This window comes from Theropithecus gelada, chromosome 7a, assembly GCF_003255815.1.
Source record: "Theropithecus gelada isolate Dixy chromosome 7a, Tgel_1.0, whole genome shotgun sequence".
Lineage (NCBI taxonomy): Eukaryota > Metazoa > Chordata > Mammalia > Primates > Cercopithecidae > Theropithecus > Theropithecus gelada.
Window position 1 is genome coordinate 56,216,154 of NC_037674.1, and position 21,956 is coordinate 56,238,109.

The following is a 21,956-nucleotide window of genomic DNA, read 5'->3' on the forward strand; positions in this document are numbered from 1 at the left end:
GCAGCCATGGAGGAGTCAGCCTGAAGTACGTGTTCACATGGGATGGGCATGAATTTGCTTCCCTGTAAATGGTCAGCTACTTTGATATAGCATCTTGTCATTGCATGGGTCAGGAAGGAGGGTGGGATTTATGGGCACCTCTTGTGTGCCAGGAGCTTCACACACATCCTCTCCTTCAATCCTCCTGACCACCCTCTGGCATAGGAATTGGAATTCCTATGGGGGCCTGAGCATCTAGATGGGGACCTGAAATTCTGGAATGAGACACTGTTTTCCCAAGCTCTACAGCTAAAAGTATCAGAGCTGGAGCTGGAACTCTGACTCTTAGAACCTACAAGGGCTTTTTCTGCTATGCCTCACTGGCTACAAAACCTCTTCTTTTTTTAAATTAGAAAAGCTCTTGACCGGGCATGGTGGCTCACACCTGTAACCCCAGCACTTTGTGAGGCTGAGGCGGGTGGATCACTTGAGATCAGGAGTTCAAGACAGGGCCTGGCCAACATAGTGAAACCCTCGCTCTACTAAAAATACAAAAATTAGCTGGGCGTGGTCGTGCACGCCTATGATTCCAGCTACTCGGGAGGCTGAGGCAGGAGAATTGCTTGAACCTGGGAAGCAGAGGTTGCAGTGAGCCGAGATCACATCAGTGCACTCTAGCCTGGGTGACAGAGTGGAAATGTTTTTTTAAATAGAGATGAAGTCTCACTATATTGCCCAGACTGATCTTGAACTCCTGGGCTCAAGTGATCCTCCAACTCGGCCTCCCAATGTGCTGGGATTATAGGCATGAGCCATCACACCCAGCCCAAAACCTCTTCTTAACTGATGTGAAAGGAATTAGTTTAGGCTGTGATCACTCTGCAGATTGGAGTGTGCCTCTACTGGAAGAACATGGCCACCTTCAACTGTGGGCTGGGCCAAGTTTAGCACAGTTGCTGTGCCAGGTAGCAGCTCCTGGGCTTGTGTGCAGGTGCAGGAGGGCATGAGGCAACGTCAAGAGAGGATATGCTTTTCTCCAGCTTGATGAATAGATGACAAAACTAAGAGCAGAGGTCCTGAGAGTTTGAGTGAATGGGAGAGAAGTGGCAGGGGGAGGCAAGCTGGCTGGCCTCCCATTGGCAGGAGGGATACTCCCTGGGTTTTCCTGTGCGTAATCTTCTTTCTCCGTGTTTTGGTCTTAGCCTGTGCTCAACAGCTTCATGGGCCTGGGTCAGGCTGCCTGGAAGGAGGCGAGAGTGTTCTTGCAGAACTTGCTGTCTGTGAGCCAAGCCAGACTCAGAGATGACACTGAACTTCGGAAGCGGTGAGAAGCACGTGGTCATGGAGGTGATGAGGAGACGCAGCAGGGGAGATGAGGGCTGTGTGGTGGTCAGTGCCATTCTGAGTCACGGCTCGGCAGCCTTAGTGTGGTCAAGTGAGACCTGCCCCCATACAGCCCCTGCCTGAGCTGCATATTGATGGGAGGGCTTTGGGAGGACTGGGATTGCCTTGGTGCCTGGACTGGAGCTGCCCGAGCTAGGCCAGGCCAGGCCCATTGGCCCTCTCTCTTACTCAGCCGGTCCTCATTAGCATCATCTGTGCCCTCATCTGGTTCCTAGAGTAGGAAAGAGTTTCCACGTGTCCCATTTCCTAGGGTAGAATATAGAGACGGCTTCAGTGGGTGGATGTCCTCTCAGCTGTGAAAGGTTCAGCATAGCTCTGGCCCCAGGCCAGCCAGGAGGTGCCCACTGGAGACTGTGGATAATCTTGGGGATGGTCTGGACTGAGCCTGTGGGTGGGACCGCGCTTTGCTGCCTGCTTGACTTTGAAGCCCCTGGTTCTGTGTTTCAGTGCATTCATCTCCCAGGCTTCTGCCACGATGCACCTTCCAGCCACCATAGGTGAGTGCAGTCTCTTCACCAAGGCAAGAACGGAGCAGCTTCATGGGCCAAGAGGGCTGGCCAGGTGCTTTGATTCTGCATCTGGGTGGAGGGTCCCTGCTGGGGGCGGGGAGATAGAGGGGCTCTGGGGCTGTTACTCCCTCCTCATCACTGACCTTTCTCAGCACCCAAGCCCGGCATTCACTCGGGCTATATCTTGGCTCAGGTAGTGAGTTGCAGGCTGGTCAAGTTCATGACTAGCTACATGGCTCCCTGCAGAAGGATTCAGCTACAAGCCTGCCCCAGAAGGATTCAGCAAATTGCTCTCCTTCCCCAAAAGGCTATGGGACAAGTTCTCTGAGCTCAGTCTGTGAGCAGTTTTGAGGAAAGACGCCAGAGGGTTATGAAGGGCCCCAGTTTGAGCACGTGGCAGGATGTCTGGTTGGAGCGTCATTCAGGAAGTTGGAGCTGTTGAAACTCTCCACCTGAAGCAGAGAGAGGCTGGTTCAGCCTGCGGCCCAAAGCGCAGCCCTCTTCCTTGTGCACAGGCCTCCTCAGCTGGGTTACCCGGGCACCTGTAAGCTGAGGAGCCGGTTGACCCTGCCCTGGGGTACCCTGCCTCTCTGGAACAGCTCTTGCTGTCCGGGGAGAGTCCTTTGCCGCTGGGCTGCTTGGGCTAAGCTGACTGGAGGACGGGACTGGGGACAGGGGCTGAGTCACCTGCCTCCTCCCAGCCCCTCTCACTCCCTACCCTCACGCACTCATGGGACTGTGCTATTTTTTGGCAAACCAGCTGTTGTGCAAACCATATGTCTTTCAGGGATTCCTCATCATGTTTGGTTGACTGATGGTGCTCTTTCTTGTTATTATTATTATTTTTTGGTATGGATTTATTCTTTTGAAAAATCTCTCAGCTATTACTTCTGTGCATTGAGACCGAAGATGGGAAGCAGCAGCTAAGGCTCCACCTGCCCCGTGGACTTTTCTTCCTCTTCTTACCCTTCACCATGACTGTTGCTAGTCTAGGCTGTTGATATTGATGAATACCCAGCTTTTGTTTTTTTTTTTTTTCTTTGAGGAGACAAGGAGACATTTAGGAAGATAAAACAGGCAGACTGTCCCAACTGGTTTTTCTTTCAGATTTTTAATTCTCCGAATGGTAGATATGCCTCCAGCTTGCTGGCCAGCCCGTTCAGTTCATCATAATCAATAGGCACTGATATGCATCTGCAGCGTGCACACCCTTGTCCTTGGCACTTGGGCAGAGTCCAAGAAAATGAGGACTGGGCTGGGGCTGTCCTGGAATGTCCACAGTCTAGCAAAGATGTGCACACACATAACCGGAGCACCAGTGGGAAGCGAAGCCTGCCCCAGAAGGATTCAGGGGAGGGGATTTGGAGGGGCAAGAGATCCTGCTAGAGAGAGCAGGGAAGGCTTCAGGGAGGAGGGGGCCTCAAAGAGTTGCCAGGATTTGAACACACAGGACAAAGGAGAAGTCAGTCAGTATACGCGTGGTGAGGGAGCCTGTGGGAACTCGGGAATGGCAGTTGTGTGTGGTAAAAGTGAGGAGCCTGAGAAGGGGGGTGGTATCAGCCACTTGGTGTTCACATTCCACTGTCAGTTTCAGAAAGTCTGGACTCCTAATTTCTTATTTGTTTCTCAGCTGAGGGCTCTCAGAACAAATCTTCAGTGAGGATATTTTATATTGCATTTGGTGCTGTCACTGCTGGCTGCAGGCTGAGCTCTGGATGTGTAAACAGTATTGTGTGCACACTCATGGCTCCAGTGCTTAGAACAGTGCATTCTCTTTCCTGAGGCATCTGGGTTGCTGATGGGATCTCTTGGGTCTCTCCTCTGCAGGAGACTACACAGACTTCTATTCCTCTCGGCAACATGCTACCAATGTCGGAATCATGTTCAGGGACAAGGAGAATGCATTGATGCCAAATTGGTATGTTCTGGGCCAAATGTTTGCATAAGTTCAAAGTCTTTCTTTTCATTTCCAGCAGCGTGTTTGTCTCAGGGGCTGCCAAGTTCTTCTTAAAGTAAACTGGGGAGGAAAAGCAGTTACGATGTTGTAACCTCTGGAAGCAGTGGTCTCAGCTTCTGGTCTCCTGCTCAGCTTGGCTCAGGACTTGCTGTGGGATCGAAGGGCAAGTCTCTTAAGCTCCTTTGGACAGCAGGGGTTGGAATTAGATTCTCTGAATCACTACGCTCCTTCTGGAGTCTTTCATTTATAAGCTGTGTATTATCATACTATGGGCAAGTCTTAGACTCTAGCATGCTCCATACTTACATTTTCTGATGAATGAGAATTCTCAAATGTGCCCAGTGCTGTATATTCTTCAACATGTGATCTGTTTCATTCATTTGTTTGAACCTCATAGTAGTTCTGTGATGTCACAAGGCCATGATTGTAAGCCCCATTTTACAGATGGGAAAATGGGCTCAGAGAAGGATCAACTTGCCTGAGCACAACAGGGCCACAGCCTGTCTCCCAGCCCCCAGATCAGGCCATTGACCAAGCTGAGGATGCAGAGCTGGGATCCTTGCCCTTTGTTCTGTGTTGTCTGCTGGTTGAGATGATTCCTTGGAACTGAAGAGGGCTTGGACACAGTGACAGGCATACACCCCAGGCTCCGGTGCCATCAGTCACACACAGGAGTTGGGTTAGGGACGGGGCTTTACTCTCTCTTGAGTGAGTGTCTTCAGTAGGCTATGCCATGAGAGGAGGGTCTGTTAGAACCAAGATAAAGAAGAAAGAAAGGGAGAGAGAGCAGTTCCAAGCCAGACATGTTGAGCAACAAGGCCAAGGTTGCAGAACAAGGCATGGGTGAATCTGAGACCAGAACCCATACTCCGGGTTCCAGGCTCCCATGTGAGATGGGCAAATATTTGAGACTCTTGCATTTTACAGACTCCAGGCTGTATTTGTCCCCAGCCAGCTTCAACTTGTCTATCTGAGTGTCCTTGGCAGTGATGACCCAGTGGACTGCCCAGCCCCAGAAGAGCTGGCTATCACCTATGTGCCAGGATCCCAGTGGCCAAAGGGCACGGGTACCAGGAAGTGAGAGGAGAGCCGGGACCTGGGAAATGAGTGTTGACTATGTCTGAAACCAAGTGTGGGGGCCACAGCCATCCCTGCCCCACGTTCTTCTGCAGAATAAGAGCAAACAGGCCTTCTCTAGCCATGTTTGATGCAAGATGACCCACGGCTGTGACTTTTTAACTTTCTATACATAGTCTTCATTATAAATGTAATGTATATTTACTGGAATTAACTCAAACACTACAGAAAATATGTAAAGTAAAACATTTACAATTTAAAATATGTCTTCTCTTTGACCTGCAATGCTCACTTTCATGCATCTATCCTACAGAAATAAAAGCACCAGTGGGTTGTATCCCAAAGCAAGGATGTTAATTAGCAGAGTTTCTAGTGGCCCAGAGCTGGAAGTAATCTGAATGCTTATCGGTGGAGGAATGGTTGAAAAATTGGTCTATTCACAATATGAAATGTTTTGTAGCTAGTGAAAGATTTAGATCAAGAGAGATGTTCATTGATCTATGTTAAGTGAAATAGGTAAACTATAGGCAATTAGGTAAAGTGTGTTTCACTTTTATAAAAAAAGCACAAAAAATATATATGTACATACACACTGTATTAGTTTTCTGTTGCTGCTGTAACAAATCACCACAAACTTGGTGGCTTAAAACATAAATATATTCTCTTCTAGTTCTGGAGGCCAGAAGTCGAAAATCAATCTCACTGGCTAAAGCCAAGGTGTCAGCAGGGCTTGTTCCTTCTAGAGGCTCTAGGAGAGAACCCATTTCCTTGACTGTTCGGCTTTAGAGGTTGCCTGTATCCCTTGCCTTTTGACCCCTTCCTCACATCACTCCAACCACTCGCTTCCACTGTTACATTTCCTACTTCCTCCTTTGACCTTGCCTCTGTCTATAAGGACCCTTGTGATTACATTTAGGGCTCACTGAAATAACCAGGGACAGTATCCCTATCTCAAGATCCCTAACTTAATCACATCTGCAAAACCCTTTTTGCCATGTAATAATATCCACAGGCTGCAGGGATTAGGATCTGGATATCTTTTGGAGGGCTGTTTTTCAGCTTAACACACACACACGCATGTGCACGTGCACACACACACACTTATGCATACATTATTTCCATAGGCTGGTATGAGCATAGAGAAAGGCAAAAAACATCAGACTGCAGATTAACATTGCTTTCCTCAGGGGAGTGGCTGGATGGGAAGAGATTACTAACTCCTTTTTTTCATCTGAATTGTTTGCATTATTACATGCCATGTAATTGCATGCAATTGAATTTTATAATTTAATCCAATAAAGGAACCAAAGTGGGTAAAAAAGGGAGCTCTTCCTCAGCCACTCACCAGGGGCAACTACTTTGAACAAGTTGGATATGCTGCCTCCTGTACTTTGCTCCAGGTTACACATGCATGACCACACATATGCATGCATACATATGCATTTTATTTCTTTCGTTAACAAAACAAGGCCATGCTGAAATTTGCTTTTTTTCACTTCATCATTGACATATCTCCATGTAAATAAGTTTAAATCTACCTCAGTCTTTTACAAAATAAGTTTTTTGGAGTAGGTAATACAAGATAATTACACAGTAAAATATCATTTTTATAAAAAGATACAAAAATATGGTCCAGTAGGGCTGGGCGCAGTGGCTCACATCTGTAATCCCAGCACTTTGGGAGGCCGAGGTGGGTGGATCAGAAGGTCAGGAGTTTGAGACCAGCCTGGCCAGTATGGTGAAACCCTGTCTCTACTAAAAATACAAAAATTAGCAGCTGGGCATAGTGGCTCACGTCTGTAATCCCAGCACTTTGGGAGGCCGAGATGGGTGGATCACCTGAGGTCAGGAGTTCGAGACCAGCCTGACCAACATGGTGAAACCCCATCTCTACAAAAGTACAAAAATTAGCTGGGCATGATGGCGGGTGCCTGTAATCCCAGCTAATTGGGAGACTGAGGCAGAAGAATCACTTGAACCTGGGAGGCGGAGGTTGCAGTGAGCTGAGATCATACCATTGCACTCCAGCCTGGGCAAGAGAGCGAGATTCTGTCTCAAAAAAAAAAAAAATTAGCCAGCTGTGGTGGCAGGCGCCAGTAGTCGCAGCTAGTTGGGAGGCTGAGGCAGGAGAATCATTTGAACCCAGGAGGTGGAGGTTGCAGTGAGCCAAGATCACGCCACTGCACTCCAGCCTGGGTGACAGAGTGAGACTCTGTCTCAAGCCTCACCCTCCGATCCCCCAAAAAACAGTACAGTAATAAAAGTGTCTAGAAATATAGGGAAATGAGGACCATGCTGGTTTCCTCTAGGGTGAGGGGCAGGAAGGGAGGGAAGAAGAGTGAGACCAGGGAGGGATCCCAAGGATGCATTGGACTGGATTAGTGAAGTGGTATTTCTTTTTTTTTTTTTTTTTTTTTTTGAGACAGAGTCTCGCTCTGTCACCTGGGCTGGAGTGCAGTGGCCGGATCTCAGCTCACTGCAAGCTCCGCCTCCCGGGTTTACGCCATTCTCCTGCCTCAGCCTCCCGAGTAGCTGGGACTACAGGCGCCCGCCACCTCGCCCGGCTAATTTTTTGTATTTTTTTTTTTAGTAGAGACGGGGTTTCACCGCGCTAGCCAGGATGGATCTCCTGACCTCGTGATCCGCCNCCTCGCCCGGCTAATTTTTTGTATTTTTTTTTTTAGTAGAGACGGGGTTTCACCGTGTTAGCCAGGATGGTCTCGATCTCCTGACCTCGTGATCCGCCCGTCTCGGCCTCCCAAAGTGCTGGGATTACAGGCTTGAGCCACCGCGCCCGGCCAGTGAAGTGGTATTTCTTTAGCTCCTTGGTAGTGCATGGTGACTTTTGTTATTACATGTATTTGTATATCATAAATATTGCAAAATAATTTATCAAACATTTAAAAAATTAAAAGCAATAAAAAGACTCAATATATATGAATGGTTGAGAATTCAAAAGGTACTTAAGGGTAAACAATGGGAAGAAACAGAACTCAACCACCTATGGGCCACCATCCAGTTCCCTTCTCCAGAGGCAAAACTGTTCATCAGTGTCATATATATATTTTCTTTTTTTTTTTTTTTGAGACGAAGTCTCGCTCTGTCACCCAGACTGGAGTGCAGTGGTGCGATCTTAGCTCACCACAAGCTCCGCCTCCCAGGTTCATGCCATTCTCCTGCCTCAGCCTCCCGAGTAGCTGGGACTACAGGCGCCCGCCACCTTGCCCGGCTAATTTTTTGTATTTTTAGTAGAGGCAGGATTTCACCATGTTAGCCAGGATGGTCTCGATCTCCTGACCTCGTGATCCACCTGCCTCGGCCTCCCGAAGTGCTGGGATTACAGGTGTGAACCACCGCGCCTGGCCTTCTTTCTCTTTCTTTCTTTCTTTCTTTTTTTTTTTTTTTTGAGACAGGGTCTTACTTGGTCACCCAGGCTGGAGTGCAGTGGCATCACCTTGGCTCACTGCAGCCTTGACCTCCCAGGTTGAAGCCATCCTCCTGCCTCAGCCCCCTAAGTAGCTGGGACTAAAGGTGCATGCCACCATGCCTGGCTAATTTTTTTATTTTTTGTAGAGATGAGTTTTCGCCATGTTGACCAGGCTGGTCTCAAAATCCCGGACTCAAGCGATCCGCCTGCCTTGGTCCCCCAAAGTGCTGGGGTTATAGGCGTGAGTCACCATGCCTGGCCTTCTTATATATTTTTTCACAGATGTTTTTGCATACTCTGCCAGTTTATCTATACAGTCACTTCTCTATTATTTGTTTAAAAGGTGTTTTATAAGTGATAGAAATTAACCCTTTGTTGCAATGCATTGCAAATATTTTCTCCTGGTATGTTCTTTTTTCTTTGTTTGCCAGTCTTTCTAGATACAGAGTTTTGCATTTTTATAAAGTCAAGCATGCCAATCATTTTCCTTATGGCGTTTACTTTTGTGTAATGTTTAGAAAGGCTTTCTCCACCCCAAGAATTTGGAAATTGTGTGTGTGTGTGTGTGTGTTTTTGTTGTTGTTGTTGTTTTTTCTAGTGTCCGTAATAGCCTTTCTTTGTACATTTAGATCTTGAATCCATCTGGATTTCCTTTTATGTGTGAGGTGTGGTGTGGGTCTGTATCCATTTCCTGGGGCTGCTATGAGAAAAAGTCACAACAACAGGAATTTATCCCCTCAGTTTCTGGAGGCCATAAGTCTGCAATCAAGGTGTCAGCAGGGCCATCGCCTCCTGAAGCTTCTAGGACCATCGCTGTCCTTGCTGCTTCCAGCTTCCGGGGGCTGCAGGCGTTCCTTGTGGCTGCATCACTCCAGTGTCTGCCTCTGTCTTCACGTGGCCTTCTCCTCCTCTCTACATCTTCTCTTCTGTCTCTTATAAGGACGTTTCTAATTGGATGTAGGGCTCACCTGGATAATCCAGGATGATCACATCTCAAGATTCTTAACTTGATTAACTGTAAAAAGACTCTTTTTCCATATTTTCTGGGAGTTAGGACATGGCTGTATCTTTTTTTTTTTTTGGGGGGGGCGGGGGGCGCGGAGTTTTGCTCTGTTGCCCAGGCTGGCGTGCAGTGGTGCGATCTCGGTTCACTGCAACCTCCACCTCCCAGGTTCAAGTGATTCTCCTGCCTCAGCCTCCCGAATAGCTGGGACTATAGGCATGCACCACCATGCCTGGCTAATTTTTGTATTTTTAGTAAAAACGGGTTTCACCATATTACCCAAACTGTTCTCGAACTCCTGGCCTCATATGATCTGCCTGCCTCGGCCTCCCAAAGTGCTGGGATTACAGGCGCGAGCCACTGCACCTAGTCCAGAATTTTCTTCCTTTTTGAGGCTGAATAATATTCTACTGTATGTATGTACCACAGTTTGTTTATCCATGTGTCCATGGATGGAAACTTGTAAGCACCTTTTGATTTTTGAGCCATATGTATATGGCGACTCTTTGTTTCTAATTTTTGAAGTTTTTAAACTTAATTGACAACATGTAACAGCTCTGATGCCCTGCATTCTCTTGCCTTTCTTTCTCAGGCTGCACTTACCAGTGGGCTACCATGGCCGTGCCTCCTCCATCGTGGTGTCTGGTACCCCAATCCGAAGGCCTATGGGGCAGATGAAACCTGATGACTGTAAGTGACCCCAGCATCCAGACCCTGCTGGTGCCCAGCTCTCTGTTTCCACACAGTGAGTTCTGTGGCCTCACTCACAGCAGTCTTTTTTTTTTTTCTGGTGTTACTCCAGCTAAGCCTCCTGTGTATGGTGCCTGCAAGCTCTTGGACATGGAGCTGGAAATGGTGAGTGAGCTTGGTGTTTTATTGCCACGGGATCTATAGACACCCAGCAGGAGAGCCCTCCGGGATGGCTGCCTGCACCATGAGCCGCCCACTCCTCTCCTCTTCAGCCACATTGGCAGCTGCTCTGTGTCCCCACCTGGCCGTCAGAAGGACAGTTGAGTCTCATTACTTGCAGATTCTGTATTTGAGAATTCACAACTATTTGCTAACATTTATTTGTAAGTCCAGAATTAATATTCACAGAGCTTTTGTGGGCACGTGTGGACATGCGCAGAGCAGTGAAACATGAGCTGCCCAGTGAGCACGTTCCCAGGTGAGGCTGGACAAGGTGTTACTCTGCCTTCTTGTCTCAGCTCATGCTGTAAACACGTGTCCTTTGTGGTCTATTTAGTGCCATGTTTTTTTGTGTGTATCTGTGCTTTTTTAGCGGTTTCACTGTTTTTTTTTTTTTTTTTTTTTTTTGAGACGGAGTCTCGCTCTGTCACCCAGGCTGGAGTGCAGTGGCCGGATCTCTGCTCACTGCAAGCTCCGCCTCCCGGGTTTATGCCATTCTCCTGGCTCAGCCTCCCGAGTAGCTGGGACTACAGGCGCTCGCCACCTCGCCCGGCTAGTTTTTTTTGTATTTTTTAGTAGAGACGGGGTTTCACCGTGTTAGCCAGGATGGTCTCGATCTCCTGACCTCGTGATCCGCCCGTCTCGGCCTCCCAAAGTGCTAGGATTACAGGCTTGAGCCACCGCGCCCGGCCTCACTGTTTTTTTATAATGGCCCCAAGTGCAGTGCTGAAGTGCCGTCTAGTGTCCCTAGCACAGGAAGACTGTGATGTGCCTAATGGAGAGAATATGCGTGTTAGTAAGCTTCATTCAGGCAAGGTACAGTGCTGCTGCCTGAGCTCAATGTTCATGAATCAACAAAATATATTACATAAAGTGTTTTTAAGCAGAAACATACAGAAAACAAGGTTATATAGTTAAGTTTTGATTAGTTGATAAACATTTTCTGACCAAAGGCTTGTAGCACCCTAATCCTGTGTTTCCTCTGGGAACAGTCATTCCGTATTTGCTAATTCTGTGTTCGTGATGACTTTATAAAAACTAATTACCCGGCCAGGCACAGTGGCTCATGCCTGTAATCCCAGCACTTTGGGAGGCCAAGGCGGGTGGATCAGCTGAGGTCAGGAGTTCAAGACCAGCCTGGCCAACATGGTGAAACCCTGTCTCTATTGAAAATACAAAAATTAGCCGGGGATGGTGGCGGATGCCTGTAATCCCAGCTACTTGGGAGGCTGGGACAGGAGAATTGCTTGAACTCACGAGGCAGAGGTTGCAGTGAGCAGAGATCACACCACTACACTCCAGCCTGCTTGACACAGCGAGACTCCATCTCAAAAACAAACAAACAAAACAACAACAACAACAAAAACCCCAAAATAATAATTACCAGGAGTGACAAGAATTGACTGTATCAGCCCCATAGCTGGGCCCACACAACCTCAGAACTGTGGTCACTGTAGGGCTGCATACTTTTTAAAATTAAACTTTTTATTTTGAGGTCATTGTAGACTCACATGCAGTTGTGAGAAATAATATGGAGATCCCAATACCCTTCACACAGCCTCCCCCGATGGCAGCATCCTTCATAACCATGGTGCCTATCACAACCTGGATGTTGATATTGGTATAGTTGGTCCCACCACCTGAGGATCCCTCATGCTGCAGGGCTGCCCATTTTCCAGAGGGGACATGGAAATCTGGGCAGCCCCCAAGGTGAGGGGACCAGGAAAGTGATGCGAGGGAGGAGCTGACCTGGGGGAGGGAGTGCTCCAGGGACCTGGCAGTGTCTTCAGCATCTCCTGGGTTGTCTGATGCCTAAGGGTGGAGTCAGCCTCCATGTGGGAAATGCAGACAGGCAGGTGGAGGGGGCTTTCCCATAGTCAGCACCTACAGTTTTAGGCGTTGCCTCAGGAAACTCTGAGTGCCTCATCACTGATGGTGTAGAAGAAGCTGTCGTGGGGCCACCGAGTCAGGCTGAGGCAGTGGGAAGCCTTGGTTGGTGGAGGCAGGCTGGAAGGCCCGTCTGCTTTTCTGGAGCTCCCTGTCTCTCCTGGGCTTCCATGTGATTTCTCTGGATTCAGTCCAGAGGAGGGAAATGAGTGGGCACTGCTGAATAGCCTGTGGATAGCAGAGCATTCCCTGCCAGCCCTCTGCCTCCTCTTGCCTTAGCAAGGGTGCCATGTGAGACTTTGGGAGGAGGACTCCCAGCTGAGATTCATCAGAGCAGGGCATCTGAGCCCTGGTTTGGGGCCACGGTCTTCTCTCTGGGAGAACTAAGGACTCTGCAGGCAGACACTTCACCCATGTTGGTCCCTGTTGAGAGGGGGAGAGAAAAGACAGAGAGAGTCAGCGTGTGGAGAAATGGTTGGGGCAGAGAACCCAGGTCACCTGGACTGAAGGTTGTGGGATTCTCCATAAGATAGTGTTTTGGGTTCTTTTTTTATCTTGATGAAAAGTTTGCAATGTTTACTGTCACAGAACAAATACAATGGTGACTAAGTTTTGCAAATGTCATGGCTGAGTCTACATGTTTTCGAAAGAGATTTTCCCAATTTTTTCTTTCTAATGATGTCTGGCTAGTCTGTTGGTTCATGGACATCACGTTGGTGCTGTTTTTCTTTAGAGGTAGTGGGGTGATGGATTGGGGTTAGAGGCTGTGGGGTGTGCGCTCTCCGGCACTATTTGCTGCATGAAGGAGGCAGTCTTTTGGTTTTTCATTTAAAAATTTTTTATTTTTATTTTATTTTATTTTTTTGAGAGAGGGTCTTGCTCTGTCACCCAGGCTGGAGTGCAGTGGCGTGATCTCGGCCCACTGCAGCCTTGACCTCCCTCGCTCAAGCAGTCCACCCACATAAGCCTCCTAAGTACCTGGGACTGCAGACGGGTGCCACCATGCCTGGCTAATTTTGTTTATTTTTTGTAGAGGTGGGTCTCACTATGTTGCTCAGGCTTGTCTCAAACTCCTAGGCTCAAGTGATCCTTCCACCTCAGCCTCCCAAAGTGCTGAGATTATAGACGTGAGCCACAGTGTCTGGCCTGGCTTTTCATGACATGAATACAAACTCTGATAGTTTCAGTTTTACAAGCCCCATGTAGCTGTCAAGTCTTGAAAGGCAAAGCCTGTATGGGACGAAGAGGAAAGAGCAGAGTGGTCTGGGATGCACTGAAGGGAGGGGAGGCTGCTGTGGAGCTCAGGGGCGTGGAAGGAAGGCTGGGGGCGGGGGCAGGGCACACCACTGCACACTGCTTTCCTGAGGCGTCTACCCGACCTCTGACTTAGAAACACAGTGGATTCTTGCCAGGCCCCTGTGGCAGTCCTGATCCATGGCTGGAGTTTGGAAATACTTGACCTTTGCTCTCTAGGTGACAAGTGACCTGGGCGGGCAGATCAGCTCCGGATTCTAATGAACTCTCCCCCATTTCAGGCTTTTTTTGTAGGCCCTGGAAACAGATTGGGAGAGCCGATCCCCATTTCCAAGGCCCATGAGCACATTTTTGGGATGGTCCTTATGAACGACTGGAGTGGTAATTACTGGAGTTCTGCTCCTGTGGAGATGAGGGGGAGGAGGCTGGGCACTGGGGGCAATTTTATAGAAGCTGAAGATCTTGTGCAGGTCAAAAGTGGCAGTTGATGCAGTGACTGAGAGTGTGGGTTTGGGTATCAAACAAAGTTTCAGCTCTAAGAACTCAGGCCACTCACTTAACTCCTCTGAGCTCCAGTTTCCTCATGAGTGGCTAGGGACACGGCTGACACCATAACTAATATTTACTGAGCACTTATGTGTCAGGCCCCGTGCTTAACACCCTACATATATTCTCCCGCTGATCCCTACGTGGCATGTGCAATATTATCATTCCCATTTTACAGATGAGGAACTGAGGCACAGGGAGATTTCAGTTAATTGCTGAACTAAGATTTGAAGCAAAACAGTCCAGCTTCTGAGCCTGAGCTCTCAACCCTTTGCGATACGTGGGAGGAAGGTGGCACCGTAAGCCCCAGGAAGTGTCTCCCTCATAGTTTGAGGATGAGCTTCCGGCCCCTTCCTGGGGGATATCCTGACCACCGTTGGGTCATCCTTCTCTTTGCTGTAGCCTGGCACAGTGGCCTCAAAGGACCTCTGTCCTTGGCATTGGATGCTCTTGCCCCTTGGTCCTGGGGCAGCCTGGCTGGGGCTGAGCTTTGTGGAGGGGCTGTGCTGGGTGTCTTTTCTCCTTGGTCAAGGGCAGGAGGGGGTCTTGGGGAGAGGCCCTGATCAGCCTTTGTAAGTCCCGGGTGCGCCCTTCTTCTGCAGCACGAGACATTCAGAAGTGGGAGTATGTCCCTCTCGGGCCATTCCTTGGGAAGAGTTTTGGGACCACCATCTCTCCGTGGGTGGTGCCCATGGATGCTCTCATGCCCTTTGCTCTGCCCAACCCGGAGCAGGTAAGCACACTCTCTGCAGGAAGCTCCCAAACCCAGCCCTGCTGCCTCTGAGCCTGCTTGCCCACTGAGTGGACATGCCGGGCATGCAGACCATCGGGAAGGAAGCCCTGTGCCCACGGCATGCCCACAGTGGAGTGCCTGGGAGTTCCTGGCCACGATTACCTCCAGGCAGCCAGGGCATCGTTCTCCCTTATGGTTTCCCTGACCCTGGCACAGTTCTTGGAGAAAACACAGGATTTTGTAACCTTAAGAATCTTGCAAGACCAGGGGATCTGGCCAGTTGGTAGGAGGAGTCCCTGCAGGTACCAACATTGCACAACCTCCCAGGTGGCCATCAAATCGTGTTCTGTGCAAATGGTGCCACCTGGATCCCAACTCATAGAATGCAGCTTGGAGCCCAGCAACGAGGGAGTCCCGGCAGCCTCTGGTTCCCAGCACCACTGGGTCTGCCACTGGGCCTAGGCCTTGACCCCTGGTCCCAGTCCCCCCTTCTCAGCCTCTTGCAATCTGCCCCACTCCATCACTGGCAACATCTGGCCAGAGTCACCTGTGACCCGATAGCCAGTGTCATGACCTTGTGTTCCCTTCAGCATGGACTTCCTGTGGCCCCTCACTCTTGTTGGCATTGCCTCACCCCTTGGCTTCTGGCATGTGACCTGTCCTCGTTCTCCAGTGTCTCTGAGTCCTCACGATGCCCCTCTCCAATTCTGACCTCCCTGTGGGGATCCAGGCCAAGCTCCCAGCCATTTGCACATCCTCACTTGAGCATCTCACCACTCATTTGCTGGGGGCCTCTAGCAACACCCTGTGCAGGTCCTGCACCCACACTGCTATCCCGTGTTCCTCTGCCTCTGGGGTCATCTCATGTTTGCTGTGCTACAATCAACCTTGAGGTCTTTCCCTGCAAGCCAGTTCTAGTGAAGTACTGTGGGGCTTTCACACTCGCCCCTTGCTCTCTCCTCGCTGCTCCCTGCCCACGCCTGCTCATTTTCAGTATCCAGAACGTGGCTTTCTCTCTAGCCGACAGCGACCCTGTCTAGTCTCCCTAGGGCCGGAAGGCCACAGCCTCTCTCTGCTTGTCCTCCAGTCATCTGCATTCTTCCAGGTCTGTCATCACAAGGCTTTGCCCACACTCCTCTGTGCCAGCCCTTCCTAAACACCATTTATGTACAATCATCACTACTGTTACCCCTTCTGAACCATTATTTACTTAATGTTTTTCTTCAGAGTGGCTCCCAATTTAAAACTTAATATATTAAGAAGGGAACTTTATATTCCTACTGGCATCACTAGCTACAGTGTTTCATAACTATTAGAATCACCAAAAACGATCTCATGTCCCATGGGTGACTGACGTACCATGCTTTGGAAAACACTGTTTTTGGCCGAAGTGCAGATGTTCTGGCCCAGCCACCCAAGCTGCCTCCCTCGCTGGCTCCAACACCAGCCAGGGCTGTCTGCTTCTTTTGTGACCCCTCTGCCTTCCAGGGGCCCTGCAATGCCCTTTCAGGCCCCAGCCTTTCCTCACAGGCCATGCTTGGTTCCCCATCTTGACTTGTCTGCTCCCCACCTTCCCTTTCTCTCCCTTCCCGTGGCTTACAGGAACATCTCTGGTTTGGCTTCTGTGACCTTTGACCTACTGATGCCCCTTCCTTGGCTGCTTTTCCTGGAGCCCCACAGTAGGATCCCCCCACTGCTATCCAAGGACACAGTGCTGGGACCCTGGAGAGGGAATGCTCCTGCTGTCTCAGACCCTCTGCCTGGGGGAACAGGTGCTGCCGGGGGCCTGACTGGTCTGGGGGCCCAGCCGGATGAGCTCAGCCCACCTGCCAGTGACCTCTGTGCTGTGCTTTGCCCTCCCAGGACCCCAGGCCTCTGCCGTATCTCTGCCATGATCAGCCCTACACATTTGACATCAACCTCTCTGTTGCCCTGAAAGGTATGTCATGGGGGGATAGACATGGCCAGGAGCTCTGAGGGAATGTGTGCCTGTGTGCCTTGTCCTGAAGGCTCCTGAGCTTTGGCAAGGGTGGGGGCACATGCTACAGCCCTGGAGACGTGTGGCTCTTCTAAAGGAAAGAGGGCCGGGCACGGTGGCTCACGCCTGTAATCCCAGCACTTTGGGAGGCTGAGGCGGGTGGATCATGAGGTCAGGAGATCGAGACCATCTTGGCTAACACGGTGAAACCCCATCTACTAAAAATACAAAAAATTAGCCTGGCGTGGTGGTGGGCGCCTGTAGTCCCAGCTACTCGGGAGGCTGAGGCAGGAGAATGGTGTGAACCCAGGAGGCGGAGCTTACAGTGAGCCGAGATGGCGCCACTGCACTCCAGCCTGGGCGACAGAGCGAGACTCTGTCTCAAAAAAATAGAATAGAATAGAATAGAATAGAATAGAATAGAATAGAATAGAATAGAATAAAATAACATAAAATAAAATAGGAGGGGAGGAGACGCTCTGGTGCTCACTGGGAACCTAACTGGGCCCACAGGGCATTAACCCTATCACTGAGCTCTCAGTGATAGGGCTGAAAGGATGGAGTCCGGCACCTCTGTCTTCCACTTGAATCCCGTCTCCAGCCTCTCCAGGGGCTGCCTGGCCCCCGCTCACATATCGCTACTGACCCTCACTTCTGTGGTGGGTGGCACATTTCATTGAGTGCCTGTTTGAAAGCATGTCCTTGTGGGTCTGCTCGCAGGAGGCTTGGCTGAGCCCCTGGGGCCACACAGAGCCAGCGCATCAAGGCCCCAGATTCCCACCCTGGGCCAGCCCTGAGTGTCTTGCAGACAGGCCTGAGATCCCCACACTGGGCCAGCCCTGAGATAGACAGGGCCCACATCTCCCTGTGGCTGCTCAGCCCAGCTCCGTGAACAGACCGGCAGAGAGTTGGTAGTAAAGAGACTGGCTCTGCAGGCCATGACTCTGCTCCTCAACTGCGGGACTTTGGGCAAGTTGCCCAACCTGGCCAGGTCCTCATTTGTCATCTATGAAATGGGATAATAATGGCGTTGACCTCATGGTGTGTTGTGAGGACCAAACATGTCAATTCATGCAAAGGTCTGGGACAGGGTCTGTACCTAGGAAGAGTCAGGTGTCATTTTCCAGTCCCAATAGAGGCCCTCAGGTGGAGAGGGTTTGCCTGGTGGCCACACACAGACCTCCTAGCCACACTCTGGCCACATCTCCTTTTTAGCTACATTCCTTTCTCTTTTTTTTTTTTTCTCTTTTTTTTTTCCTGAGACAGAGTTTCACTTTTGTTACCCAGGCTGGAGTGCAATGGCACGATCTCGGCTCACCACAACCCCCGCCCCTGGGTCCAAGCAATTCTTCTGTCTCAGTCTCTTGTGTAGCTGGGATTACAGGCATGTGCCACCATGCCTGGCTAATTTTGTATTTTTAGTAGAGACGGGGTTTCTTCAAGTTGGTCAGGATGTTCTCGAACTCCTGACTTTAGTTGATCCACCTGCCTCAGCCTCCCAAAGTGCTGGGATTACAGGTGTGAGCAACCGCGCCCAGCCAGCTCCATTCCATTCTTCCATCTGCTGTGTCTGCACACACCAGCCTTTGCCGTGTCTGTCTCACTGCCAGTTCCAGGGTCTCAGCCCTTCATGAGGTGGTTCCTGTCAGGAGGCTCAGTACCCTGCAGGAGTGAGGAGCTGTTTCCATGGGAGCAGGATGCTCCACGGAGAAAAGGCTGCCACAGAGAGCCTCCTGGCTGCTCAGGGCCCCCTGGGAAGCTGTGCTGGACCTGCTCTTTCAGGTTCCAGGTCAGGTAGCTGAGGCTCAGAGAGGAGAAGGATTCACCCCGAGCCACCTACCTGGCTAATGGCAGGGCTGGGACTCAATCCAAGCGTCACAAGTTCTAGGTTGGCCTCCTGCCACTCACTATGCATGCTTGGAGTGTATTTTCTATCTGGTTTCATCCTAGATATTTCTTCCTGCCTGCCTAGAGGTGAACTCACCCAGGGGAGGCCACTGGTGGAGAAGGGACAAAATTATCCAGAAAGCATGGTGTCCAGAGATGTAGTCTTGCATTTGCAGTTCTGATGTTCTGAGTTGGGATCTAGGTGAAAGGGTCTGGGGAGGAGCAGGCTTGGGGGACCCAGAACTCGCATGGCTGAAGAGCACATCTGTTCTGTGCCACCTCAGAGGGGAAGTTAGGACCAAGGGAGGAAGCCAGGTTTTGAGGGAGCAGAGGAGCTTTCTACTTATTAGTGTTGTTCAGAAGTGGAACAACAACAGTCCGGTAACTTGCATGTAGTAGATGTTTAGTAAATATTGTTTAGTCCATTGTAAAGTAGCACATTGCCCATCACTGGAGGAGCTTGGCAGGGGACAGATGACCCAGCTATCCAGAGGACTCCTGAGGGGACAGCAGGTTATCCTTGGTCAAAGGTCACAAGTAGCCTTCAAATGGCACACTATCTCCAGTGGATTTGTGGGTGCCAGGTTCACTGTGTTAAGAAGGATTTCTGAGGCTGCATGTGGACTCAGAGCAAACATGCGCTGTGATCAGTTAATGCCGCCTGCTGTAGGCGTGGGAGGAGGAAGTGGTGACTCGTGCGCATGTATTGGCCAACCCTGGACATCCCAGCTCTGATGTCCTAGGAGCTAATTGTTTCACAGACTTTAAGTGAAATCATGTTGGACGATGGGAAGCTTCAGCCACAGAACAATTCTTTTTTTATTTGCCTCCCTGAAGCATGGAATTAAGTTTTCATCAATATTGCTTTTCTTTCCAACAGGAGAAGGAATGAGCCAGGCGGCTACCATATGCAAGTCCAATTCTAAGGTAAGTTTTGGCGCTGATCAGACTGCTTCTTAGAATTGGGGGAGAGACTCTTCTTCTTGGCAGGAGCAGGAGGAAGGCATTGCTTTTGGGATATGATGATGGCTCAGCCTGTGGGCCTGGAGCTTCCATGGCCTGTCTCTTTTAGGAGTGGCCATGGGGTCACAGAGTTCTCTCAACACAGAGGCTGCATAAATGTGGCCAGGGATTTTCTTGGGGGACAATAGGTGTTCCTGTAAAGGTCTCGTTCGTGGTTTATCCTGTCCTGCCAGGGGCTGTATTGGTGAGAGTGACTTATTTTTTAAGTGAACTTGTAATTGAAGCGTAATACACATAGATAAAAATGCACACATTACTGTAATCCCAGCACTTTGGGAGGCCGAGGTGGGAGGATCACTTAAGCCTAGGTGTTTGAGACCAGCCTGGGCAACATAATGAGACCTTGTCTCTGTAAAAAGTAAAAAAATTAGCCGGGCATGGTAGCATGCACCTGTGGTCCCAGCTACTTGGGAGGATGAGGCAGGAGGATCACTTGAGCCCAGGAGGTTGAGGCTGCAGTGAACCATGATCACGCCACTGCACTCCAGCATGTGTGATAGAGCAAGACCCTATTTCAAAAAATAAAAATTTTAAAAAGTGCATATTATACATGTATAGCTAGAAGAGTTTTCCTAAAATGAACATCCCTGTGCAACCAGCACCCAGATCAGAAATGGGACATTTCCAGCATCTCAGCAGACCCCTGGGCCCCACCAGGTCACTTAATCACTCCCTCCAGCAAAGGTCACTCCTCTCCTGACCTCTATTACCATATTTTTTTTTCTGTTTTTCAGTTTTATGGAAATGGAATCATAGGATAGCATGTATTCTTTTCTAGCTGGCTTCTTTGTTTTAGTGTTATATTTGTGAGATTCGACCCTGTTGCTCTTTGCAATGATAGCTCATTTTTCTCATTGCCTTCTAGTGTTGCACGATATATATATTCCACACTTGATTTATTTTTTTAAGTCACATCAATTCCACAATTGATGGACATTTGGTTGTTTCCATTGTTTTTGGCTATCATAGAGTTACTGTGAACATTTTAGTACACACCTTTTGGTGCACATATGTGCACATTTCTGTTGAGTGTATATCCAGTAATAAGCTTGCTGGGTCATAGAGTACACGTAGATTCAGCCTAGGAGTACTTCCAAACAGTTTTCTGAAGTGGTTGTACCAGTATATACTCCCAGTAGCAGCATGTAAGCATTTTGCCTGCTCCACATCCTCGTCAGCCCTGGTGGTGTTTGCCTTTTCATTCAAACTGTGCCGGGGATTGTGACTGCAGTTTGCATTTTCCTAATGACTAATGCAGCTGGGCATGTTAGTCATATGTTTATGGTTCATTTGTTTCTTGGCCTTTTGAATATCCTCTGAATCATTGAACCATTCCTAGTTCTCCTAATTTCCCTTCTAATTTAATATTATTCTGGGCTCCTTAGGCTAGTAAGAAGAAATTAAGGGGCCTCCTTGTGGGGGCTTGTGGGCAAGAATCCATCTTTTGGGTTTCCTATGCTGGGATGTATGACTATAGGAGTGGCGATGTGAGAAGCTGTGGCGTGGGACAGGCGCGGGCGTGCATTGCCTCTGAGGGTCTCGGTGGGCACGTGGTACCTTGGACCCCTCTGCCCACAGCCTGACCTCCCGTAGCTCTCCATCACTTCTTGGCCTGCCCTGACATTGTGTTTGAATCATTCAGCTCCATTGCTCAGTGTCCATCCCAAGGCCCGGCATGGGAGAATGGGAGCAAGGGCTTTGTTCACAAGAAGCCTCTGCTGTGGTGAGGACTTAGACTCTCCCAATGCAGGACTGGAGGGTGTTCCCAGGGCAGAGTGGAGTGTTGTACACATGGGCATGTTGCAGGCTGAGGGACTGAGCAGCAAGGTCAGCCCCTAGGGGATGCTGCTTGGAGAAGGTGGTCAGTGTGGGCTTGAGGTAGCAGAGGAGCTGAGGTCGGAGCTTGTGAAGGAGATGAAAGAGCTTGAGGGAAGTCTCTGGGCAGCTCCCTAGGAGGACAGTGTGTCCTTGCTATAAGGGCCCGGAGAGAGCTGCCTGGGGGAGCTCGGGACTGGGGAAAGGCCAGGGAAGGTGGTTGTGAGCAGGGCAGGCTGTGCTCAGTTGCCTCCGGGATGCTAAGCTAAGCCTGCAGCTGCTCATTCCACCTTGCGTCCGTTGCCCACAGTATATGTACTGGACGATGCTGCAGCAGCTTACTCACCACTCTGTCAATGGCTGCAACCTGCGGCCGGGGGACCTCTTGGCTACTGGGACCATCAGTGGGCCGGTGAGTATTTGGCTGCACTGAGGGCTGCCCACACAGAGCATCCCTACTCCCCACACAGCCCCGAGGGCCCTCAGCTCACCCTCAAGAAGGAATTTCAGGCCCAAGGTGGGTGTATCTCACAACTCTGTCTTCCTCATAGCCTTTCTCTCTGGGTGC

The 21,956-nt window shown here is 49.8% G+C and overlaps 1 protein-coding gene across 1 annotated transcript in view; it reads left to right on the plus strand.

Moving 5' to 3' along the window:
* Nucleotides 1-21,956, plus strand: part of FAH (fumarylacetoacetate hydrolase) — a 35,701-nt gene that overhangs the window by 5,662 nt on the left and 8,083 nt on the right. The window contains exons 3-12 of the mRNA XM_025389637.1: nucleotides 1,182-1,303; nucleotides 1,831-1,880; nucleotides 3,720-3,810; nucleotides 9,949-10,046; nucleotides 10,159-10,211; nucleotides 13,688-13,787; nucleotides 14,555-14,685; nucleotides 16,549-16,624; nucleotides 19,431-19,477; nucleotides 21,699-21,800. Coding sequence (XP_025245422.1) covers nucleotides 1,182-1,303; nucleotides 1,831-1,880; nucleotides 3,720-3,810; nucleotides 9,949-10,046; nucleotides 10,159-10,211; nucleotides 13,688-13,787; nucleotides 14,555-14,685; nucleotides 16,549-16,624; nucleotides 19,431-19,477; nucleotides 21,699-21,800 — 870 coding nt within the window. The remainder of the gene's footprint in view (nucleotides 1-1,181; nucleotides 1,304-1,830; nucleotides 1,881-3,719; nucleotides 3,811-9,948; nucleotides 10,047-10,158; nucleotides 10,212-13,687; nucleotides 13,788-14,554; nucleotides 14,686-16,548; nucleotides 16,625-19,430; nucleotides 19,478-21,698; nucleotides 21,801-21,956) is intronic.